This window comes from Schistocerca cancellata, chromosome 3, assembly GCF_023864275.1.
Source record: "Schistocerca cancellata isolate TAMUIC-IGC-003103 chromosome 3, iqSchCanc2.1, whole genome shotgun sequence".
Taxonomy (NCBI): domain Eukaryota; kingdom Metazoa; phylum Arthropoda; class Insecta; order Orthoptera; family Acrididae; genus Schistocerca; species Schistocerca cancellata.
In genome coordinates, this window is record NC_064628.1 from 211,157,877 (window position 1) to 211,180,674 (window position 22,798).

Genomic DNA, 22,798 nt, shown 5'->3' on the forward strand with positions numbered 1-22,798 from the left:
CACACACACACACACACACACACACACACACACACACACACACACAAGAAATAACTCGGTACCCTCATACTTACAGTTCAGTTTATCTTTTCATTTCCACAAGTTTCATATAAGCATACAAACTCTTGCAAGTCAACTACATCGATAACCATCAGATACTATTAACTATAATTTATTACAATGTGGTGGGTTTAATAACCACTAGAAATTCAAAAAAAGGTCTTGCTTCTAGCATGTCCTAACACCAAGATTAAATAAGAGTCTCTAGACACATCATGTTTCCCTTGTCTATAACAATTATAATTATTCGACCACCAAGGAATATTACATAGTTACTCCTTGCACCCTCTACACTGGTTCTATGGTGCGAGCGGCAAAGACTTGTCGATGTTGCTCGTCTGACGCAACTCATGTTCTCCCATGACCAACGTCCATCCTGTACACACAGACTTGTGTTGCACAGTAAATAGGCTCTCATTCTCACACTTATCTATCTTTAAAACATCGCGTGTTCGAGGCATCACAAGGTCGAATGGTTCCAGAATTTATGTGGATCTTCTGGAATCACTACAACTGTCCTCCTGCTATTAAGGTAAAGAGCTATGCACCTATTCAGCAAAGACTAGCTGATGGTAAAGCAAAAGGGGCTGTTATCTTACCCCATGTGTGTTGAGCCCATTACCAAGTGAGTTAGTGCTCTGGTGAGAGGAGCCCCCAGTATCTGCTGCTTGTGGCATATAGATCTCTTTAAAACCATGGAGTGTGTTTTGTATTCTGACAGGAGTGCCCTCTATTTTTGCTGGCTGCTAATTGGAGGTTTTAATGTGTTGTGAGAATGGTTTGCTTGTACCTCAGTCCCCAGTCTCCCCCTCCCCCTTCCCTCTTCTTTTCACATCAGACCATTTAGATTTAGATTTCTGTTGATTGCTTAAAGCAAATCCTGACATGGTATGTAGACAACTGATTTCTTGCCTTTTTCTTGTTCATGTTTATGCTCTGTCTCTAAAGGCATTGCCTTTGATAATTCATTAAACTCTGATCCTCATTAATTTCTTAGACCAGAGATCATATGGCTATCTTTTTTTGCTGTGTACAGTAGTTTCAAATCTTGTACGACGGAATTACTTTTATTTTGGGTTTCAGAAATTACAGCTCTCATTGTTTTAGTGTGATGTGATTTAAGAAGATTGTATTTTTATTTATATTGTGTTCTTTTCAATCTCTCTCGTCCCACAACATTTCGGAAATGGTTCTTGCACAGTGCATGAATCATTAAACTATGAACTTAACTCAGTTTCATATAATTTTGTTTGATAAATATTTGTTTGTCATTTTACTCAGCTAGTTAAAGCTATAGTGAATGAATTGCTAGCAATACAGGTTCGCAGATTATTAATCGAAGAATCTGCAGACAATTTTTAAAAAATTGACCATTCATTGCACCTGCACGAGCATTTGGGGGTTATGAGTAATGTTGTATTTTTACTTATTTATCAAGTTCCATGTGAGCTGAACCTACCTGGTGTTGGAATGACTTTGTACACGCTGTTAGGAAAATTTGTTAACAAAAGCAATGAAAGATTTAATAAAACTGTAAAAAAATGTGATATAGGTTATGGATAAATAAAACTTTAGAGAGAAAAGTTCCAACTTCTGCAAGGAACTCCTGTACAGAGGAGGAGTAGTAGTAGCAGTATTCCACAAGGATGCTATTCATTTTAGGTTTCAGAGTTAAGGTATATCATTAATTCTTTTCTGGTGGAAGTTTGTTGAAAATCAACCTGTTCAATAGTTTCAAAGAGTTACAAGCTCTGCACAGATGATGCCCTCATGAGAGATTGGCTGAAATAGGGAACAGTTATATTAATCAGTTATGTATGCTGCCAAAACTCTTCTCTGAGTATGTAATTGGCAAAATGGGACTCCAAGCCCTGCATGCATTGTATGTATAGAGGTGTGGGATGGGAAAAAATAGAGGTCAGAAAATAAGACATAGGAAACTAAAAGGGAGTGAAGAAAAATAGAAGAAATGCTGACCCCCCCAGATGATGCAGCATGTTGTTCTAGGCTATGACCTGAGGCTGTGAAAACACCACTCTCAACAAGGTGGCATTTCCACTTGATGAGACATGCTCTGCAGATTATGTCTGTACCTCAATCATCAATGTACAAGAAAGTTGATAATCCACTTTCTGAGCAGCTATTTAGAAACTGGCAAAATATAACAAAACATTCCGCATTTAAACACACAAGTGCTTTGTGGGTTTAGAAGTGATAGATTTTAATATTATACATCGTGTTTGAAAGAAGTTGCTACTATGCTTATTTAAGAGCCTTAATATATAACAAAGTGACTGGCATTTTATTTTATTTATTTATTTTAACCCAAGTGAGATCAAGAGCTCGGAAGCTAGTGCGATTGTTGTTTCTTGTGAGATGTTTCTGCACTCCACAGATCGGTCTAGTGTTGGTAGTTGGATTTCTTTTATTTTACATATTGCTTCACAATACCAAATGGTCACTTTTAATGTCTGTACAAAGCATTTGCTTGCCTTGATAAGAAAAGCTTAAGTTTTCTTTGAAAGTGTTAATATTTTAAATACCTGGTTTCAATCATTCTTAAATAAAGGAATGCAAAAAAAATGATGCTGAATAATTCAACAATTTAGGAAGCAGAGAAATCATGAATGGAGTCCTCCTAGCTTGAATTTTAGATCAGTCCTATTGATTATTCGTGTGAATGACCATCTATGCAACACCCAAAATTATACTGCAGAGCAGTGGTGGGGAGGGTGTAGGGGTAGAGGTGGGGGAGGGGGAGGAGAGCTTTTTGGAGTGATGAAAAGCAGTTACGGTACATGATGTGCTTGTGCATATATATGTGTGTGGGGGGGGGGGGGGGGGCATGTAGAAAGCCTAGCAAACAATATTAATATTGACCTGAGTGTTTTCCACTATGTGACTGTTGGGAATCGCTGCTGTTCTATATCAGCTTCAGAATGTTGTCTATCAAACAAGGAACATTACATTGTGGTTTAAACTATCAGATATATTTGTTGGAGGGGCTTGCACTAAGCGTAGTACTACTTACTTCAACCCCATCAAAGATTTTGTGGTGGAATTAAAATTTAGTTACACGGTAGACCTAAACACCAGCAACAAGTGTGTACCAAGCTTGTAGACCAATGTAAACAGATTTCAGTTCAGAGAATCAGAAATAAGGGGGAAGCATCCCTCATAAATAAAACATAATAGTAGGTAAAAGAGATCCTAAATACTGTTGGTTAATGACTGCCGTCTATGGAGTGAACAGCATTGCATGTCTGGAGATGTGTGACCACATCAGTAAATATTAATTGGCAATAAAGAACTTAGATAGATAGATATTCAGCGATCACAGGCCCTGCAGACCACACGCTGCTTCCACGAACTGCCTTCATTCCTTCCTGTTTTGTGCCTGGTTCCTCCAGGTGTCTTCAGTTCCCAGGGCTGCTAGGTCCTTCGCCAGGTTGTCCATCCAGTGCTGCCTTGGTCGTCCAATTGGGCGTAGATTCATAAAATAGTAAACATCCTTGGGTCTCCAGTTGTGGTGATAAGGGACATCACAAGTAAATGAATAAAAGTTGGAAATATCACTTTAGGAGCTTTTGAATTATATTAATAATTTCACATTTTCATCTTACTGAGCTGATGTTAACACACATAAGACTGATTGTAAAACAAAGAAATGAAAGATCCTCTGATACTCCAAAGCAGTGTCTAAAATATTTTACAAATGGTTGATGCACTATCGATGTGAAGACAAATACCTTTTACATTAGCTCATGGCATTTGATTTGGATTGCAGGCATCAGTTTGATGCTTATCTCACTGTAGTTGGAATTACCTGTTCTTACAATCCTATTTCAATGTGGGCCAATATGAAAGTTACAAAAGCATTTATTTTTCTGAGGACTGTGATCTCCCAGTTGTTTTGAATGGAAGATTCCAGTTGTTTCCATACATTTGCTTTATCTTTCCATGTCAAATAATCTTGTCTATCTCTCTTTCTTTCAGGAACTGTCAGTGTAGAGCAATTTGGAAAGCATTTTAACACGAATTTCTTTATATAATTGAAGGGATTAGCAGAAGAAAGTGCTAATCCACAAGAGCATGCTATATGCTTCATTAAATTCAGAGATAAGAGCACAAACACAAAAAGAGAAAAAATATATAGGCCTAGGTAGAAGCTGCTTTCTAGCTGTATACGTGATACCGCTTGTTACTAACATGCGGTACAATCAGAAACACAGTATATAATGTAATGAGACCACCCCTTATTAAATTGAGGGTTGGCACTTCCTTCTGCCAACCACTTCAGTTTTCAGTGATTTGCATATATCTGAATACTTTTGATGAATTTTATCCTCTGCTTCACTTCGTACCACAAAAATTGCTTATCCATTGTAGGTTTTATTCAGTCAAAAGAAATAGATGAACACCCATAGTCTGTATGCAACAGCAGCAAAACAAATTGAGGATATTTAAGTCATTTGGTTACAATAGTGACAAATTTCGTCAATTTGCAACCACTGAAATCACCTCAGCCAAGCATATGATTGTAGCTGGGGCTTAACTGTTAATTGACCCACTTTTGTATTGGAAACAATCTATAGTAGTTTGTTGATTGAGTTTTCCACACCAATTATATTCAGAGATGGTTTTACTTTACCTTGAAATTTTCTAAACTTTTACTTAAATCTGCCTTGGTGCTTATAGCGCATTTTCTATGGTCAGATATTGCCGTGTTGCCTTTCCTTCTTCTAAATAATTAAACTGAGTAGTCCTCCACTCTCAGATTTTGCTTTGTTTCTTTTATTCCTATATTTATTTCCTGTTATGTTATGCTTCAGCATCTGTTTTATGAACCTATTCAGTTAAGAGCTGAGAATTTATAATATATTCAGTATCATATTATTCTTCTTCTTGTCAGGACATTGGCTTATAAAAAATACTTTGTTTTTTAGTTTCAATCTTTCAGTTCCCTATTTCTGGACTGTGATCTGATTAACATAATGAAATGGTGTTGTGGGTCACTCCTGATTTTTCCTGTCTGATTAAGGTTTTATAGTAAGTTGTTGTTAATAAGTTATGGGTGATAAGTTACACAGCATGCCACTTAATAAGTTACTAAAGTCTTTCTGTTTTTTATTTGAAATGTTATTTTCTTGTTGATGTTGGTATGATCTTTACAAGTACAGAAATATGCTGCCTTATGGAACGCTGCAATGACACGTAGTATCACTGGATGTTGACCGGAACCCTTGGCAGAAACTGTCTGATTAGTCTTTCTTATGGCTTTGTTGTCATTTGTCTTGTGTATGCTCTGTGCTATAATAAAAATGTTTTATATTGTATCTGGGTTGTGTGGTTGTTCATCACTGTCGTCACTTTTACCCTGTAGAACCACAGCCTCAATGCAAAAGAAATGAGACTGTTGATATTATTAACTGTTTAATGTGGGGTGTTTGTGCATCACAGTTGATTTTGGGTTGTGTTCTAATAGAGTGGAATATTCCATGAATATCGGTTAATTCAGTGGCAGTATACTAGGAGTTTAATTTATAAGCGTTCGTGCAGTGGAAAGCAAAATAGCGTAACTGATGCAAATCTTAATGGAAAATGTTATCTAGAAATGTATTGAACAGTGAAAGGAACAAATGCACATGTGTGGTCTCAAATGTCTCCTACTTATCAAATATGTTCAATTAGTGTTGGTTGTCTTCCAAGTACACAAATTTGCAGTATCGAAACCCAAACACAAATATTTTCATACAGATCAAAAGAACTTGTCTGTACTAAATTATTCCTCCATTAACTCTGAGTTGATCAATCTCGTGCAAGTTACCACTGCTTAAGGGTACAATTCAAGGCAGGAAATCAGTACACACTAAAACACAATGACGAATAGTGTCTTAATGATGTGAAAATCTTGTTTCTTGTGTGTGGAGGTAATCGGTCTATGCATGACAGTACACCGTACCAATACGTTCCAAAAAGCCACGCGGGGCAGTACAATTTTTCAGGGGGGTCCTCAGTTTCTATTGATCACAGAGATAAGGGGTCAAGTGTTTTGGATAGCTCTTGCGTAGCAACTATTTGTGTATCCATTAGAAGCTATCCTAAAACACTGGGTCAATATTTAAACATTACATACTTTCTCCAATCCAGGCAAATTGAATAAATCAGTAGTTTTTTTTTTTTTTTTTTTTTTTTTGCACTATTTGTGACATAGGACAGATCTTGGGCAGCTTACAAAAGCACAATAAGTTCAAGGGCAGTTCATGAGAAGACCTCAAAAAATGCACAAAGGACAACAAGCAAATGTTAGTAGAGATTCATGCCCCTGTGAAAAGATCTATGCACGAAGCATACAAGAACTACCACAGTCACACCTTAGCTAAAGATCTGGCAGAGTACCTGAGAATATTGAGGTCCTATGTAAAGTCGCTAAGTGGGTCTAAAGCTTCCATTCAGTCCCTTGTTGACCAGTCTGGTGTCGCATTTGAAGATAGCAAAACGAAAGCCAAAGCTTTAAATTTCACGTTCAAGATATCATTCACATAGGAGAATCAGACAAACTTACTGTCGTTTGACAATTGGACAGACTCCCATATGGATGAAGTCATAATAAGCATACCTGAAGTAGAGAAACAATTGAAAGATTTGAAAGCAAGTAAATCACCAGGTCTGGGTAGGATCCCAGTTTGGTTGTAGAAAGAGTACTCTACAGCATTGACCCCTTACCTATCTTGCATTTATTGTGAATCCCTCACCCAGCACAAAGTCCCAAACAAAGGTAAAAGAACGGATCCACAAAATTACAGACCAATATCCATAACTCCAGTTTGCTGCAGAATCCTTGAACATATTCTCAGCTCAAATATAATAAACTTTCTTGAGACTGAGAAGCTTATGTCCAGGAGTCAGCATGGTTTTAGAAAGCAGTGCTCATGCAATACTCAGCCTGCCCTTTTCTCACGTGAGATACTGCGAACCATGGATGAAGGGCTACAGACCGATTCCGTAGGTCTATCTTTCTGGAAAGCATTTGACATGGTGCCCCATTGCAGGATGTTAGTGAAGGTACGAGCATATGGAATAAGTCCAAAGAAATGTGACTCGAAGACTTCTTAAGTAATAGAACCCAATATATTGTCCCTGATGGCAAATCTTCATCAGAGACAAGGATATCATCAGGAGTGGCCCAGGGAAGTGTGATAGGACTGCTATTGTTCTCTATATACATAAATGATTTGGAAGACAGGGTGGGCAGTAATGTGCATTTGTTTGCTGATGGTGCTGTGGTGTATGGTAAAGATGTCAAAGTTGAGTGACTGTAGGAAGATACAAGACAACTTAGACAATATGTCCAGTTGGTGTGATGAATGGCAATTAGCCCTAAATGTGGAAAAATGTAAGCTAATGTGCATGAGTAGGAAGATCAAACTTGTGATGTTGGAATACGGCATTGGTAGTGTACTTCTTGACACAGTCAAGTCCTTTAAATATCTGGGCATAACATTGAAAGCAATATTAAATGGAACGAGCTTGCGAGAACTGTGGTAGGGGAGGCGAATGGTCGACGTAGGTTTATTGGGACTCTTTTAGGAAAGAGTGGTTCACCTGTAAAGGAGACCACATATAGATTCTGGTGCAACTCCCTCTTGAGTATTGCAAAAGTGTTTGGGATCCGTACCAGGTCGGATTGGAGGAAGATGTCAAAGCAATGCAGAGGTGGACTGCTAGATTTGTTACCAGTAGGTTCGAATCACATGTAAGTGTGCCTCAGGATCTCATATCGGAATCCCTGTAGGGACGGCGATGTTCTTCTTGAGAAACACTATTAAGAAAATTTAGAGAACCAGCATTTGAAGCTGACTACCAAACGACTCTACTGCCGCCAACATACATTGCCCTTAAGGACCAAGAAAATAAGACATGAGAAATTAGGGCTCATACAGAGGCATATAGGCAGTAGTTTTTCCCTCTCACTATTTGCTAGTGGAACAGGAAAGAAAATGGCTAGTAATGGTACAGGGTTCCCTCCACCACACACCATATGGTGCCTTGCAGAGTATCTGTGTAGTTGTACATGTAGATGTAGATACTTGGGGAGGCAACCGTTGGTTGCGAAAGCTAGAATTTTGTGTGTATGTTTGTGTTTGTTTGTGTGTCTATCGACCTGCCAGCGCTTTTGTTTGGTAAGTCTCATCATCTTTGTTTTTAGATATATTTTTCCCACGTGGAATGTTTCCCTCTATTATATATATATATATATATATATATATATATATATATATATATATAAAAGGCAGAGCCACGTGTGAAAGCACCCACGTGATCCACCAACTGACCTGCCTACACTGTGATGCATTCTATGTGGGAATGACCAGCAACAAACTGTCCATTTGCATGAATGGACACAGGCAGACAGTGTTTGTTGGTAATGAGGATCACCCTGTGGCTAAACATGCCTTGGTGCACGACCAGCACATCTTGGCGCAGTGTTACACCGTCCGGGTTATCTGGATACTTCCTACTAACACCAACCTATCCGAACTCCGGAGATGGGAACTTGCTCTACAATATATCCTCTCTTCCCGTTATCCACCAGGCCTCAATCTCCGCTAATTTCAAGTTGCCGCCACTCATACCTCACCTGTCATTCAACAACATCTTTGCCTCTGCACTTCTGCCTCGACTGACATCTCTGCCCAAACTCTTTGTCTTTAAATATGTCTGCTTGTGTCTGTATATGTGTGAATGGATATGTGTGTGTGTGCGAGTGTATACCCGTCCTTTTTTCCCCCTAAGGTAAGTCTTTCCGCTCCCGGGACTGGAATGACTCCTTACCCTCTCCCTTAAAACCCACATCCTTTCGTCTTTCCCTCTCCTTCCTTCTTTCCTGATGAGGCAACAGTTTGTTGCGAAAGCTTGAATTTTGTGTGTATGTTTGTGTTCGGTTGTGTGTCTGTCGACCTGCCAGCACTTTCATTTGGTAAGTCACATCATCTTTGTATATATATATATATGAATATAATAGAGGGAAACATTCCACGTGGGAAAAATATATCCAAAAAGAAAGATGATGAGACCCACCACACAAAAGCGCTGGCAGGTCGATAGACACACAAACAAACACAAACATACACACAAAATCCAGCCCTCGCAACCAACGGCCGCCCCGCCAGGAAAGAGGGAAGGAGAAGGAAAGACATCCTTTTGTCTTTCCTTCTCCTTCCCTCTTTCCTGGCGGGGCGGCCGTTGGTTGCGAGGGCTGGATTTTGTGTGTATGTTTGTGTTTGTTTGTGTGTCTATCGACCTGCCAGCGCTTTTGTGTGGTGGGTCTCATCATCTTTCTTTTTGGATATATATATATATATATATATAATTTTTGGGTACAGAAAGTACCATTTGTGCAGATGGCCACTAGTATGTTTTCAAAGTTACTGTATCTGTGCACGTAAACTCTGCACGTAATATCCGGTCTAACAGGTAAGATGTAATTGCAGTTTTAACTGTCATGGCTAGGTTACTAGGGCCATCGTAGGGGTTTTAATGTTGCCAAACTATGCTTTTAATAGAATTTTTCCATCAGTAACTTTATGATGTGCTGTGTATGTATAATGGGCACATCAAGCCTATAGAAATATGCCAAAAGTGGCACTGCAGTGACCAAACAATTGGTTAGATGGTTCTTAACATGTCTGGAAAGAACTTAAAATGACTGCAAAAATTTCGTAAAACTGTAATGACTGCAAATTCAGTGAAATGTTTCTAATAACATTTTACTCTTTTAAGATGCAAATCATAAGCTGGGCATTTTTGACGAATCGTGATTGGTGAGCATAGTATGCAAAACACGTAAAGCAAATGATTTTGTGTGAACATTTAATTTAAGAGTACTTATTTTTTGCTTACAAGTGTCAAAGTATACAAGAGTGACGAAGTACATAAATAAGCTGTCAAAATTCTACTGACTTATTGATTTTGTTTTTTGAAAGCAACATACCCTGCTGCAGCAGGGAAAAGAAGGGAACTAGCAGAAAATTGCTTCTGTTGGAGCACAAAAAAGGTGAATATGTTCCTCTTGAAAAGACTCTTGACAGAAAAGTGAGGAACCAGCTGCCTCACTCTTTCCACCTTCCTTGCCAAAAATTTTTGCATGCGTATTTGGCAGTTTTTGTGCCGAAAGAGAGTAGCAGAGAGACAGTGATCGTGGACGAGAGAGAGAGAGAGAGAGAGAGAGAGAGAGAGAGAGAGAGAGAGAGAGAGAGAGAGAGAGAGGAGAGGAGAGGAGATATTGATGATCAGTGAGAAACCATGATAGTTAAAGAGAAAGAGAGATGAATAGAGATAGAAGCAGTGGGAGCAAAAGAGAGGGGAGATTGTGAGAATAAAAAATATAGATAAGTGGTGACCATACATGGGGAGGGGGGGGTGTTGGACCCTCCCACATTAGTGAACTGTAACACTTAGGTATTGGGGGGGGGGGGGGGGGCTGAATTTTACACCAAAATTTTAAATATGTGAGTGTGGGGGAAAGAATAAGTTTGACCCCCCCCCCCCCCCCCCCCCAGAATTTTTGAGCTGCTGAAGTATGGTGGAAATTGTAGTGTGGGGTGGTAAAGACAAAGGGAAACTGTGTAACTGAGAGAGGAGACAGGGTCAGTCGGATTTACTGTAAGTCAATGAGAGAAAAAGGAGACAGTGGGCTACAACGAGAGACTGTGTAAAAGGATTTCAAATTTACTGTGTTAAAATAGTGCATATACACTCCTGGAAATTGAAATAAGAACACCGTGAATTCATTGTCCCAGGAAGGGGAAACTTTATTGACACATTCCTGGGGTCAGATACATCACATGATCACACTGACAGAACCACAGGCACATAGACACAGGCAACAGAGCATGCACAATGTCGGCACTAGTACAGTGTATATCCACCTTTCGCAGCAATGCAGGCTGCTATTCTCCCATGGAGACGATCGTAGAGATGCTGGATGTAGTCCTGTGGAACGGCTTGCCATGCCATTTCCACCTGGCACCTCAGTTGGACCAGCGTTCGTGCTGGACGTGCAGACCGCGTGAGACGACGCTTCATCCAGTCCCAAACATGCTCAATGGGGGACAGATCCGGAGATCTTGCTGGCCAGGGTAGTTGACTTACACCTTCTAGAGCACGTTGGGTGGCACGGGATACATGCGGACGTGCATTGTCCTGTTGGAACAGCAAGTTCCCTTGCCGGTCTAGGAATGGTAGAACGATGGGTTTGATGACGGTTTGGATGTACCGTGCACTATTCAGTGTCCCCTCGACGATCACCAGTGGTGTACGGCCAGTGGAGGAGATCGCTCCCCACACCATGATGCCGGGTGTTGGCCCTGTGTGCCTCGGTCGTATGCAGTCCTGATTGTGGCGCTCACCTGCACGGCGCCAAACACGCATACGACCATCATTGGCACCAAGGCAGAAGCGACTCTCATCGCTGAAGACAACACGTCTCCATTCGCCCCTCCATTCACGCCTGTCGCGACACCACTAGAGGCGGGCTGCACGATGTTGGGGCGTGAGCGGAAGACGGCCTAACGGTGTGCGGGACCGTAGCCCAGCTTCATGGAGACGGTTGCGAATGGTCCTCGCCGATACCCCAGGAGCAACAGTGTCCCTAATTTGCTGGGAAGTGGCGGTGCGGTCCCCTACGGCACTGCGTAGGATCCTACGGTCTTGGCGTGCATCCGTGTGTCGCTGCGGTCCGGTCCCAGGTCGACGGGCACGTGCACCTTCCGCCGACCACTGGTGACAACATCGATGTACTGTGGAGACCTCACGCCCCACGTGTTGAGCAATTCGGCGGTACGTCCACCCGGCCTCCCGCATGCCCACTATACGCCCTCGCTCGAAGTCCGTCAACTGCACATACGGTTCACGTCCACACTGTCGCGGCATGCTACCAGTGTTAAAGACTGCGATGGAGCTCCGTATGCCACGGCAAACTGGCTGACACTGTTGGCGGCGGTGCACAAATGCTGTGCAGCTAGCGCCATTCGACGGCCAACACCGCGGTTCATGGTGTGTCCGCTGTGCCGTGCGTGTGATCATTGCTTGTACAGCCCTCTCGCAGTGTCCGGAGCAAGTATGGTGGGTCTGACACACCGGTGTCAATGTGTTCTTTTTTTCCATTTCCAGGAGTGTATTTTCAGATGCCACAATTTTTGGTGAGGAAGGTGGAATGGAGATTGGGACAGCTGGTTCCTCACTTTTCTGGCATAATCTTTTAAAGAGACATACTGACCTTTCTTGTGCTCCAGCAGGAGCATATTTCTGCTAGTATTATCATATGACTACGTAGTTCACAGACAATGGCAGTAAAAGTTAGGGGCAAGAAGTGTTACAGGCACAGTCAAAACATTGATATGGAAGAGAGAAGAAGTAGTACCTAAGCAAACACCAAGTAAACTCACATTTAAGTGAGAGGAATGCTGGCAGAGAGAGAGAGAGAGAGAGAGAGAGAGAGAGAGAGAGAGAGAGAGAGTGAGAGTGAGGGGGGGGGGGGAGGAAGGGGGCATTGTTGCTATCTCTCTCTCTGTTTTGTGAGGTGCAAGCTGCTGCTTCATGTATTACAATAATAATTGTTTTATCTAGTAAGTTTGTTTAAATGGTTATAGGCAGAAAATTGGTTCTGTAACTAACAATAAGTTTAGATTTCCTTTCTTAGATCTCAGCTCTCAACTCACCATCTGCCATGTGAAGATATGAAGCCAGATGGAAGCATATAGTGTAATAAACTTCTTTCCCTGTCTTCTCTGCATGATTTAAAGCAAACTGGATTGTGAAACTATTTTATCTGATGATTATAGGAATTATGTCAAAAGCCATATTTATGATCTTATTTCATAAGCAAGGTGGAAGTTAGAATTTGTTGGGATAAGACTGAATAATTTTAATTTGGTTTATTTTCAGGTCTAAATCATGCCCACAGTGTCGAACAAAAACCACGGAAAAGAACATTCATAGAATATATTTTAATATTCCAAATGTTGATGAAAAATATGAAGATCCAAGTGTCCTGCACAATAAAATTGATGGTCTACATTTTCAGCTTCGTTTGAGAGATACAGATTTGAAAAATTCTGAAGAAAAAAATGTGAAATTGGTTAATCAGAATGTGATATTGAAGTAAGTTACTATGTCTATATTATTTCCTCCAGTTTGTTTTGCTATTTTTATCAAATGGAGGTTCGGATAAACTTTACAAAGGGCTGTCCATTCTTGTACTTGATCATGGTGTAAAGAAGATGATAGCATGTCTCCTTGGCAGACTGGTTACAACCAATTTATTGCTGTTTACAGGAGTTTCTCCTGTTGATGCATATAAAGCACTTTTTTTAATTCTGTGTGGAAATATTATGAATGATTTCTTCTCAAAGGCAGAATCTAAGTGTAGTGATAGATTGATGTGTATTGCAGCTTGAAATCTAGGTTAGGTTGAGAGTTGGTGAAACTTAAATTTTAGGTTGTGGTGGCAGACTGATATGTAAACACACACACACACACACACACACACACACACACACACACACACAGAAATACAGTTGTGTGTATGAGATCTGTAGGGGACTCAGTGATGGTAGCCTCCCAAATTCAGACATGTTAAAAACACCTTATATTATAAATTTTTAGGAAATTTAGATATTTTTGAAAGTGGATGAGTAGTACCTGGATAGCTGTTTTAGTGATGGGTTTTTTAAATTCGAAATAATTAGGAGCTTGTGACTTTAAAGTTACACTGTTCTGAAATGTATTGTATTTATTTACAACAGAACTTGCCTACAGTATTATTTAAATAGGAAGTGAGATCCAAATATATTAGCTACTGATTCATCTATAAATTAATACCATAAAATTAATTTTAAATTGTGAAAATAGATTCTACTTCACTTGAGTCCCATCTGTGACAATTTCTTGCCCCACCTGTGATAATCTTTGATTATAATTTTTACAAGTAAATATTAATAGTTTTATATTTATTGATATTTCATCATGTAGAGAATTCTGTTGACAATGTGGATTCATTGTTCTAAAAAGAAAATAAATGCATAATCCACAGAATTCTTGTGAAAAGTTGGTGGGCATTCAATGCTGTGTCAGTTGCTGTCCCACCCGTGACAAGGTTATAAAGATGATTAACAGTTCACACTTTGTAAACTTCTGATATTCAGATTTAAGGGCAAGGTAAAAACAAACAATCATATGATCATCAGTCAAATTTTAATATATTTCTGGTTAAATTTTTTGTTTTGTTAGCTTTTGATTGTCAAAAAACATATTGCAACTGTCCCACTTGTGACTGTGTAATCCCCCATTATTAACGTACACTTCATGAGAAGATCATGGACAGTCCCTCATTAAGTTTTAGCGGAGGGTCAAAAATTGAATACAGTATTCGGCACGGGTTTGTTTTTTGCCCTTCACTTTTAATGTGATACAAAGAAGAGGAAATTTCATACATTGCAAACAAGTAGCAAATAGCACATGGCTGCTTTTTAAACTTTTAAGCTCTTGTTGGTAGGAAAAAATGTAAACAAAAAGATACACATACATTGCTGTTGTCAGTGTACACTATGTGTTTCAAAGTAGTGACTGAGGACAGTGGGGAAGTAGTTGATGTTAGGTAATGAAAATAAGAAGCAATTATATAAATGTGTGAAGAGTGAAAAATAATTAGCAAAATACCTTCACTGTAATAGATTATAATCGTATTAAATTGCACCTATTCCACAAAAAATTAAATTTAAACTCCTCTTACCGCCTTCATACTGAAGTACAGCTTTTGTACATAGTGGTACCCAGCCGACATGCAAATAAGGTGAAGGTCTTGGCAGGTATTTGCTAAAAAGCAATTGCCTCAGTGACTAGTTCACAAAATAAGTATTGCATATCATAACATTCCATTCTTTGTCCCATCCTGCACTGCTTATGATTAGTAATGAAAAAGTTTTCACTTCATAATAGGCATAGTCCATATCAATTCAGGCAGGCTAGGAAAATAGACTAGATTAGATTGGATTCAGTTTTCGTACCATAGACAAAAAAAAAAAAAAAAAAAAAAAAAAAATATGAGATGATTCTTGTGGGTGTGAAACATGTCAGAAAATATAACATAAAAACATAAAACATTTGAATATAATACTTACTACCATGATCATTTGTCAGGAGATTGTCGAAATAGGTGAACACAATGCGGTAAACTGGAAAAAGTAATGTTTATAAAATTAACACTGTCAGAATAAAACACTGTTATGCACTGTTAGTAAATTTATCATACACAGAATACCTAATCTTGACTGTTGTGACCAAGTGCTGTCAAAACTGAAATCTAACAGATTTTTTTACTTCAGCTGGCTTAACAGCCTCTGCTAATATATTCATCTATGGAGTAGGAGGAGTTGCCGGTCAAAAAGTCTCTCAAATTGTGTTTAAACTGTGATTTATCTGAAACCAAGTTTTTAATGGTTGCTGGCAATTTATTGAAAATGTGTGTTCCTGAATATTGGACCTCTCTTTGGACCAAGATAAGTGATTTTAGGTCTTTATGTAGATTGTTCTTATTCCTAGTATTGATACTATGTATTGAGCTATTGGTTGGAAACAGAGATGTATTACTTGCAACAAATTTCATCAAGAAATAAATATACTGAGTTCCTTGAACTGGTTTCTACATGATGTTCTTGAATTTACACCACAAATGATTCTTATCATATGATTTTGCACCCTAAAAACTTTTGCTTGGTTTGATGAGCTGCCCTAGAATATGACCCCCATATGACATAATAGAATGAAAGTAAGTGAAGTATAAAAGTTTTTTTTATTTTGTAATGTATTTATGTCTCCTACATCTGACATCATTCTCACGGCAAATACAGACTTGTTTAGGTGCTTAAGCAATTTTGTGGTATGCCCTTCCCAACTGAATTTATTATTGACTTGTAACCTCAACCCCCCCCCCCCCCCCCCCACACACACACACACTTGAACCATGGACCTTGCCATTGGTGGGGAGGCTTGCATGCCTCAGCGACACAGATAGCCATAATGTACGGAGGGGTATCTGTTGAGAGGCCAGACAAGTGTGTGGTTCCTGAAGAGGGGCAGCAGCCTTTTCAGTAGTTTCAGGGCCAACAGTCTGGATGATTGACTGATCTGGCCTTGTAACACTAACCAAAACGGCTTCGCTGCGCTGGTACTGCGAACGGCTGAAAGCAAGGGGAAACTACAGCCATAATTTTTCCCCAGGGCATGCAGCTTTACTGTATGATCAAATGACGATGGCATCCTCTTGGGTAAAATATTCTGGAGGTAAAATAGTCCCCCGTTTCCATCTCCGGGTGGGGACTACTCAAGAGGACGTCGTTATCAGGAGAAAGGAAACTGGCGTTCTATGGATCGGAGTGCGGAGTGTCAGATCCCTTAATCAGGCAGGTAGGTTAGAAAATTTAGAAAGAGAAATGGATAGGTTAAAGTTAGATATAGTGGGAATTAGCGAAGTTCGGTGGCAGGAGGAACAAGACTTCTGGTCAGGTGAATACAGGGTTATAAATACAAAATGAAATAGGGGTAATGCAGGAGTAGGTTTAATAATGAATGAAAAAATAGGAGTGTGGGTAAGCTACTACAAACAGCATAGTGAATGCATTATTGTGGCCAAGATAGACACGAAGCTCACACCTACTACAGTAGTACAAGTTTATATGCCAACTAGCTCTGCAGATGACGAAGAAATTGAAGAAATGTATGATGAGATAAAAGAAATTATTGAGGTAGTGAAGGGAGATGAAAATTTAATTGTCATGGGCGACTGGAATTCGATAGTAGGAAAAGGGAGAGAAGGAAACATAGTAGGTGAATATGGACTGGGGGGAAGAAATGAAAGAGGAAGCTGCCTGGTAGAATTTTGCACAGAGCGTAACTTAATCATAGCTAACACTTGGTTCAAGAATCATGAAAGAAGGTTGTATACATGGAAGAAGCCTGTAGATACTTACAGGTTTCAGACAGATTATAGAATGGTAAGACAGAGATTTAGGAACCAGGTTTTAAACTGTAAGACATTTCCAGGGGCAGATGTGGACTCTGACCACAATCTATTGGTTATGAACTGTAGATTAAAACTGAAGAAACTGCAAAAAGGTGGGAATTTAAGGAGATGGGACCTGGGTAAACTGACCAAACCAGAGGTTGTACAGTGTTTCAGGGAGAGCATTAGGGAACAATTGACAGGAATGGGGGAAAGAAATATAGTAGAAGAAGAATGGGTAGCTTTGAGGGATGAAGTAGGTAAAAAGACGAGGACTAGTAGAAATCCTTGGGTAACAGAAGAAATACTGAATTTAATTGAGGAAAAGAGAAAATATAAAAATGCAGTAAATGAAGCGGGCAAAAAGGAATACAAACGTCTCAAGAATGAGATCAACAAGAAGTGCAAAATGGCTTAGCAGGATGGCTAGAGAACAAATGTAAAGATGTAGAGGCGTATCCCACGAGGGTTAAGATAGATACTGCCTACAGGAAAATTAGAGAGACCTTTGGAGACAAGAGAACCACTTGTATGAACATCAAGAGCTCAGATGGAAACCCAGTTCTAAGCAAAGAAGGGAAAGCAGAAAGGTGGAAGGAGTATATAGAGTGTCTATACAAGGACGATGTACTTGAGGACAATATTATGGAAATGGAGGATGATGTAGGTGAAGATGAAATGGGAGATACAATACAGCATGAAGAATTTGACAGAGCACTGAAGGCCCTGACTCGAAACAAGGCCCCGGGAGTAGACAACATTCCATTAGAACTACTGACAGCCTTGGGAGAGCCAGTCCTGACAAAACTCTACCGTCTGGTGAGAAGGATGTACGAGACAGGCGAAATACCCTCATACTTCAAGAAGAATATAATAATTCCAATCCCAAAGAAAGCAGGTGTTGACAGATGTCAGAATTACCAAACTGTCAGTTTAGTAAGTCACAGCTCCAAAGTACTAACACAAATTCTTTACAGACGAATGGAAAAACTGGTAGAAGCCGACCTCGGGGAAGATCAGTTTGGATTCCCTAGAAATGTTGGAACACGTGAGGCAATACTGACCCTACAACTTATCTTAGAAGAAAGATTAAGGAAAGGCAAACCTACATTTCTAGCATTTGTAGACTTAGAGAAAGCTTTTGACAATGTTGACTGGCATACTCTCTTTCAAATTCTAAAGGTGGCAGTGGTAAAATACAGGGAACGAAAGGCTATTTATAATTTGTACAGAAACCAGATGGCATTTATAAGAGTCGAGGGGCATGAAAGGGAAGCAATGGTTGGGAAGGGAGTGAGACAGGGTTGTAGCCTCTCCCCGATGTTATTCAATCTGTATATTGAGCAAGCAGTAAAGGAAACAAAAGAAAAATTCGGAGTAGGTATCTAAATCCATGGAGAAGAAATAAAAACTTTGAGGTTCACCGATGACATTGTAATTCTGTCAGAGACGGCAAAGGACTTGGAAGAGCAATTGACTGGAATGGACAGTGTCTTGAAAGGAGGATATAAGATGAACATCAACAAAAGCAAAACGAGGATAATGGAATTTAGTCAAATTAAATCAGGTGATGCTGAGGGAATTAGATTAGGAAATGAGACACTTAAAGTAGTAAAGGAGTTTTGCTATTTGGGGAGCAAAATAACGGATGATGGTCAAAGTAGAGAGGATATAAAATGTAGACTGGCAGTGGCAAGGAAAGCGTTTCTAAGAAGAGAAATTTGTGTACATCGAGTATAGATTTAAGTGTCAGGAAGTCGTTTCTGAAAGTATTTGTATGGAGTGTAGCCATGTATGGAAGTGAAACATGGACGATAAATAGTTTGGACAAGAAGAGAATAGAAGCTTTCGAAATGTGGTGCTACAGAAGAATGCTGAAGATTAGATGGGTAGATCACATAACTAATGAGGAGGTATTGAATAGAATTGGGGAGAAGAGGAGTTTGTGGTACAACTTGACTAGAAGAAGGGATTGGTTGATAGGACATGTTCTAAGGCATTGAGGATCACCAATTTAGTATTGGAGGGTAGCGTGGAGGGTAAAAATCGTAGAGGGAGACCAAGAGACGAATACACTAAGCAGATTCAGAAAGATGTATGTTGCAGTAGGTACTGGGAGATGAAGCAGCTTGCACAGGATAGAGTAGCATGGAGAGCTTCATCAAACCAGTCTCTGGACTGAAGACCACAACAACTACAATCTTCGAAATGTAACACTGTCAATCTTTTCGATCTGCATGTCTTTGTATGTTATATGCACGCTGGAAGGAAATCTCTTACAAGTTCTGAACTGCGTATAGTTTAATGACAGTGAATTAGCTTTAAACCACTTATTAGTGCCAGTGAAAATTTGATTAGCAGCTATTTCTAAGTCTGTACTTGACTTGCTACTTATTGCACTGTTTGTATCATCTGCAAACAAAACAAACTTAGCTTCTGGCAGTGTAAGAGATGAGAGGTCATTAATGAACACAAGAAAGAGCAATGGATCCAATATGGGACCTTGAGGAACACCACATGTAATTAGTTCCCAATCAGATGAAGACAGACTGCCTACTGCACAGGTATTTTGCAACAACCATTGTTTCCTGTTAGATAGATAAGACTCAAACTATTTCACAGCGTTGCCGGTGACACCATAATATTCTAATTTACTTAAGAGAATGCTGTGGTTCAGACAGTCAAAGGCTTTTGACAGATCACAGAAAATGCCAGTAGCCTCTAAATTATTATCTAATGAATTAAATACATTCTCACTGTAAGTGTAACTAGCTTTCTCTACATCAGAACCCTTAAAAAATCCAAACTGTGTCTTGGACAATATATTATTTGCAGTCAGTTGCTTAAGGAGATGCTTGAAAACAACCTTTTCAGATACTTTTGAGAAAGCTGGCAAAAGTGAAATTGGTCTTGTAAAGAGGCTTTACTTCAGCATATTTTAGCCAGTCTGTAAATGTTCCACTGATGAGATTGATTACACAAATGACTTAAGACAGAACTCAACTCACATGAGAATTCTTTGATTAACTTTGTTGATATGTTATCATACCCACTGGAATACTTAGATTTTGAGGATGTTATGGTGGATGCTTTGGGAGACATGAGTGTCATTTCCATTTTACTGAATTTATTTTTCAAGACTGGTCTCAGATACTCCATTGCACTGTTCACTGAGCCTGATAACCCTAAGCTGTCAGTAACAGAAATGAAGTACTTGTTCAAGAGATTTGCAACACTGTATGTACTTGTTACCAAAGTCTCATTTATATTTAGAGCTATTTGTTCCTCTTCCTTTTTGGCCCTGCCTGTCTCTGTCTTCATTATATCCCATACAGTTTTTATGTTGTTGCCTGATGTAATTATCTCTTTCTCATAATAAAGCTGCTTTGATTTCTGGATTACTTGCTTCAATGTTTTTCTGTATTCTTTGAAATACGTTACAATTCTAAGATCAGAGCTGTTCCTAGATGGTAGATACAGTCTCCTTTTTGGTCCCACGTGATATCTTGACTTCTGTGTGATTTGAGTTACCTTTAGGAGAAAAAAAAGTGTAGGTAACTTTATTAATGAATGCTTTGTATTTTCCATTTGAGTCAGAAATATTGTAAACATCTATCCAGTTCATGCCTTTGAGCAATTTCCTGAATTTCTCAATTTTTGGCTTATTTACTACCATCTTGTACTCAGATTTAATAGATTTTTTATCCTGATAGGTTTCATCATTTAACACAAGATGCTGCATTTCATGATCAGATAGCCCATTTACTGTTGGTTTTGTTATCACTTTTTTCCCTAGATTTGTCTACAAAGATATTATCAGCAGCGGTCTCAGAGCATTTACATATCCTAGTAGCAAAGTTCACAGTAGGAACAAAATTGAATGATAGAGTTACTGACTGCAATAATAGTTCACTGACAGAGCTTTTCAGTAAATCCACATTAAAATCCCCAGCAACCACTTACCTTCATGGTCTTGGATGTTATTGAATTTAGCATATGTTAAAATGAAGGACTAAGTAAGGAACACGTATCTTTTTGTTTTCTTCAAAAAAATTTCTGCTCCAAGATACAGCGCACCAAAGATGACACTGTGCATACCATTTTGAAGATGTGAATTTTGGAATAAAATTTTAAAATGCTGTATCTCTGGAACAGTTCTAGATATTTTGTTGGTTTTTTATTTGAATGATAATAGCTTTGTAATTACAAAGAAATCCTCCATTTGGACTTATATGTCAGAGTTCTTTTACTATAGTGTTCGAAACTTTTTATAATTTATGGAAAAAACTTTTTTTCAAAAATGCCAATCCATAAAATCATGATTTTTTTTTCTTCTTCTCCCTGTTGATTAGTACCATATAGTTCTTCATTTTCACTGAAAAGGAGAACTTCCACTTTTAGGTTGAACAGATTTATAAACAATTCAAATTTTTGCCATACGCAAAACCTGTTTTATTAACACATTATCACAAAACAGGCTCACAAAAATCAAAATATTGCCTTATTTAACATAATTGTAGTTTTGAAAGATGAACAAGAGACTCATTTTTCAAGCATTTTTATTGGTTCCAAAATGTATGTGAAAGGCCCAAAGACTTGAGGGTTTCAATTTATACAACTTATGTGCACTCTGTTTTGTACTGAAATTAGCCAGTCAATGAACTAAAAATGTGTTCCAGTGCTTCAGTATCTTGCTTTGATATAGAGTCATGCCTTCTTGTTGAGCCAATAGGAACTGGAGCATTTACAATCTTCAAAACATTGTGAACAGGAAATGACCACTGATGGCGTTGTTCCTGTCCTTCAACTGGAAACCTGTACCCAGCAGCTGGGTCATGTGGTAGCATAAAGTTCATTACAGTTTCGTTTAACTGGTGTCTATAATCTCTGCAATTCACCAGTCACAGTCATACACACATGCCACAAACATCCCCCTTCTCAGGTTGTGGATCTGAATATTATCATGCTGTTTCTGAGGTGTTACTCAAACAAATGAAATTTCTTCTTTCTTGCTCTTTAAAGTGCGTGCATTGTGAGTTTGCCCATCACTTTGAGTCCAAAAATGTGTCTTCTGAATTCCTTCCACAGGAGTAGTTTGTTTGGACCATTCTTCTTTTTTCTGCTCACGGGATTCTTCGATTTCCTCTTTGGACTAAAGACTAAAGATTTCATGGCTCTCGTAAAATCCTCAGCCTTCTGAATCACAGCTGTATTTGGTCTGTAAAGATTGTTTTGTAGCATGGTGCTTCAGCAGTCCACCTACACCATCACAAGGCCCCTTCCCATGACCAGTAGCACTGTATACCCAGTCAGTTGGCACAAGCAACTTACTTAATTCAAAAAGTCGGTAACAGTTTTTAAAATGACTAGGAGTACCATCAAAAATTATGATCATCTTCTCTGCCCTTGTTTGCAGTTGAAGAATTTTGCACATTGCTAGCAAAGCACGTGTCGAGCCATCTCCTGTGTCATCACTTATAACTGCAACACTTTTGGTCTTGTTTTGAAAATATGTCACTCCTGTAAAAACTGAACCCTGGTAATTACTCCAATGATATCCTTGTACATCGCCGGCCGGAGTGGCCGAGCGGTTCTAGGTGCTACAGACTGGAACCGCACATCCGCTACGGTCGCAGGTTTGAATCCTGCCCTGGGTGTGGGTGTGTGTGATGTCCT

At 39.2% G+C, this 22,798-nt stretch overlaps 1 protein-coding gene across 1 annotated transcript in view; it reads left to right on the top strand.

Annotated features, from left to right (window-relative positions):
• The window catches only part of LOC126174834 (E3 ubiquitin-protein ligase TRAIP), a 224,806-nt gene that overhangs the window by 45,320 nt on the left and 156,688 nt on the right, over positions 1-22,798 (top strand). The window contains exon 3 of the mRNA XM_049921214.1: positions 13,009-13,224. Coding sequence (XP_049777171.1) covers positions 13,009-13,224 — 216 coding nt within the window. The remainder of the gene's footprint in view (positions 1-13,008; positions 13,225-22,798) is intronic.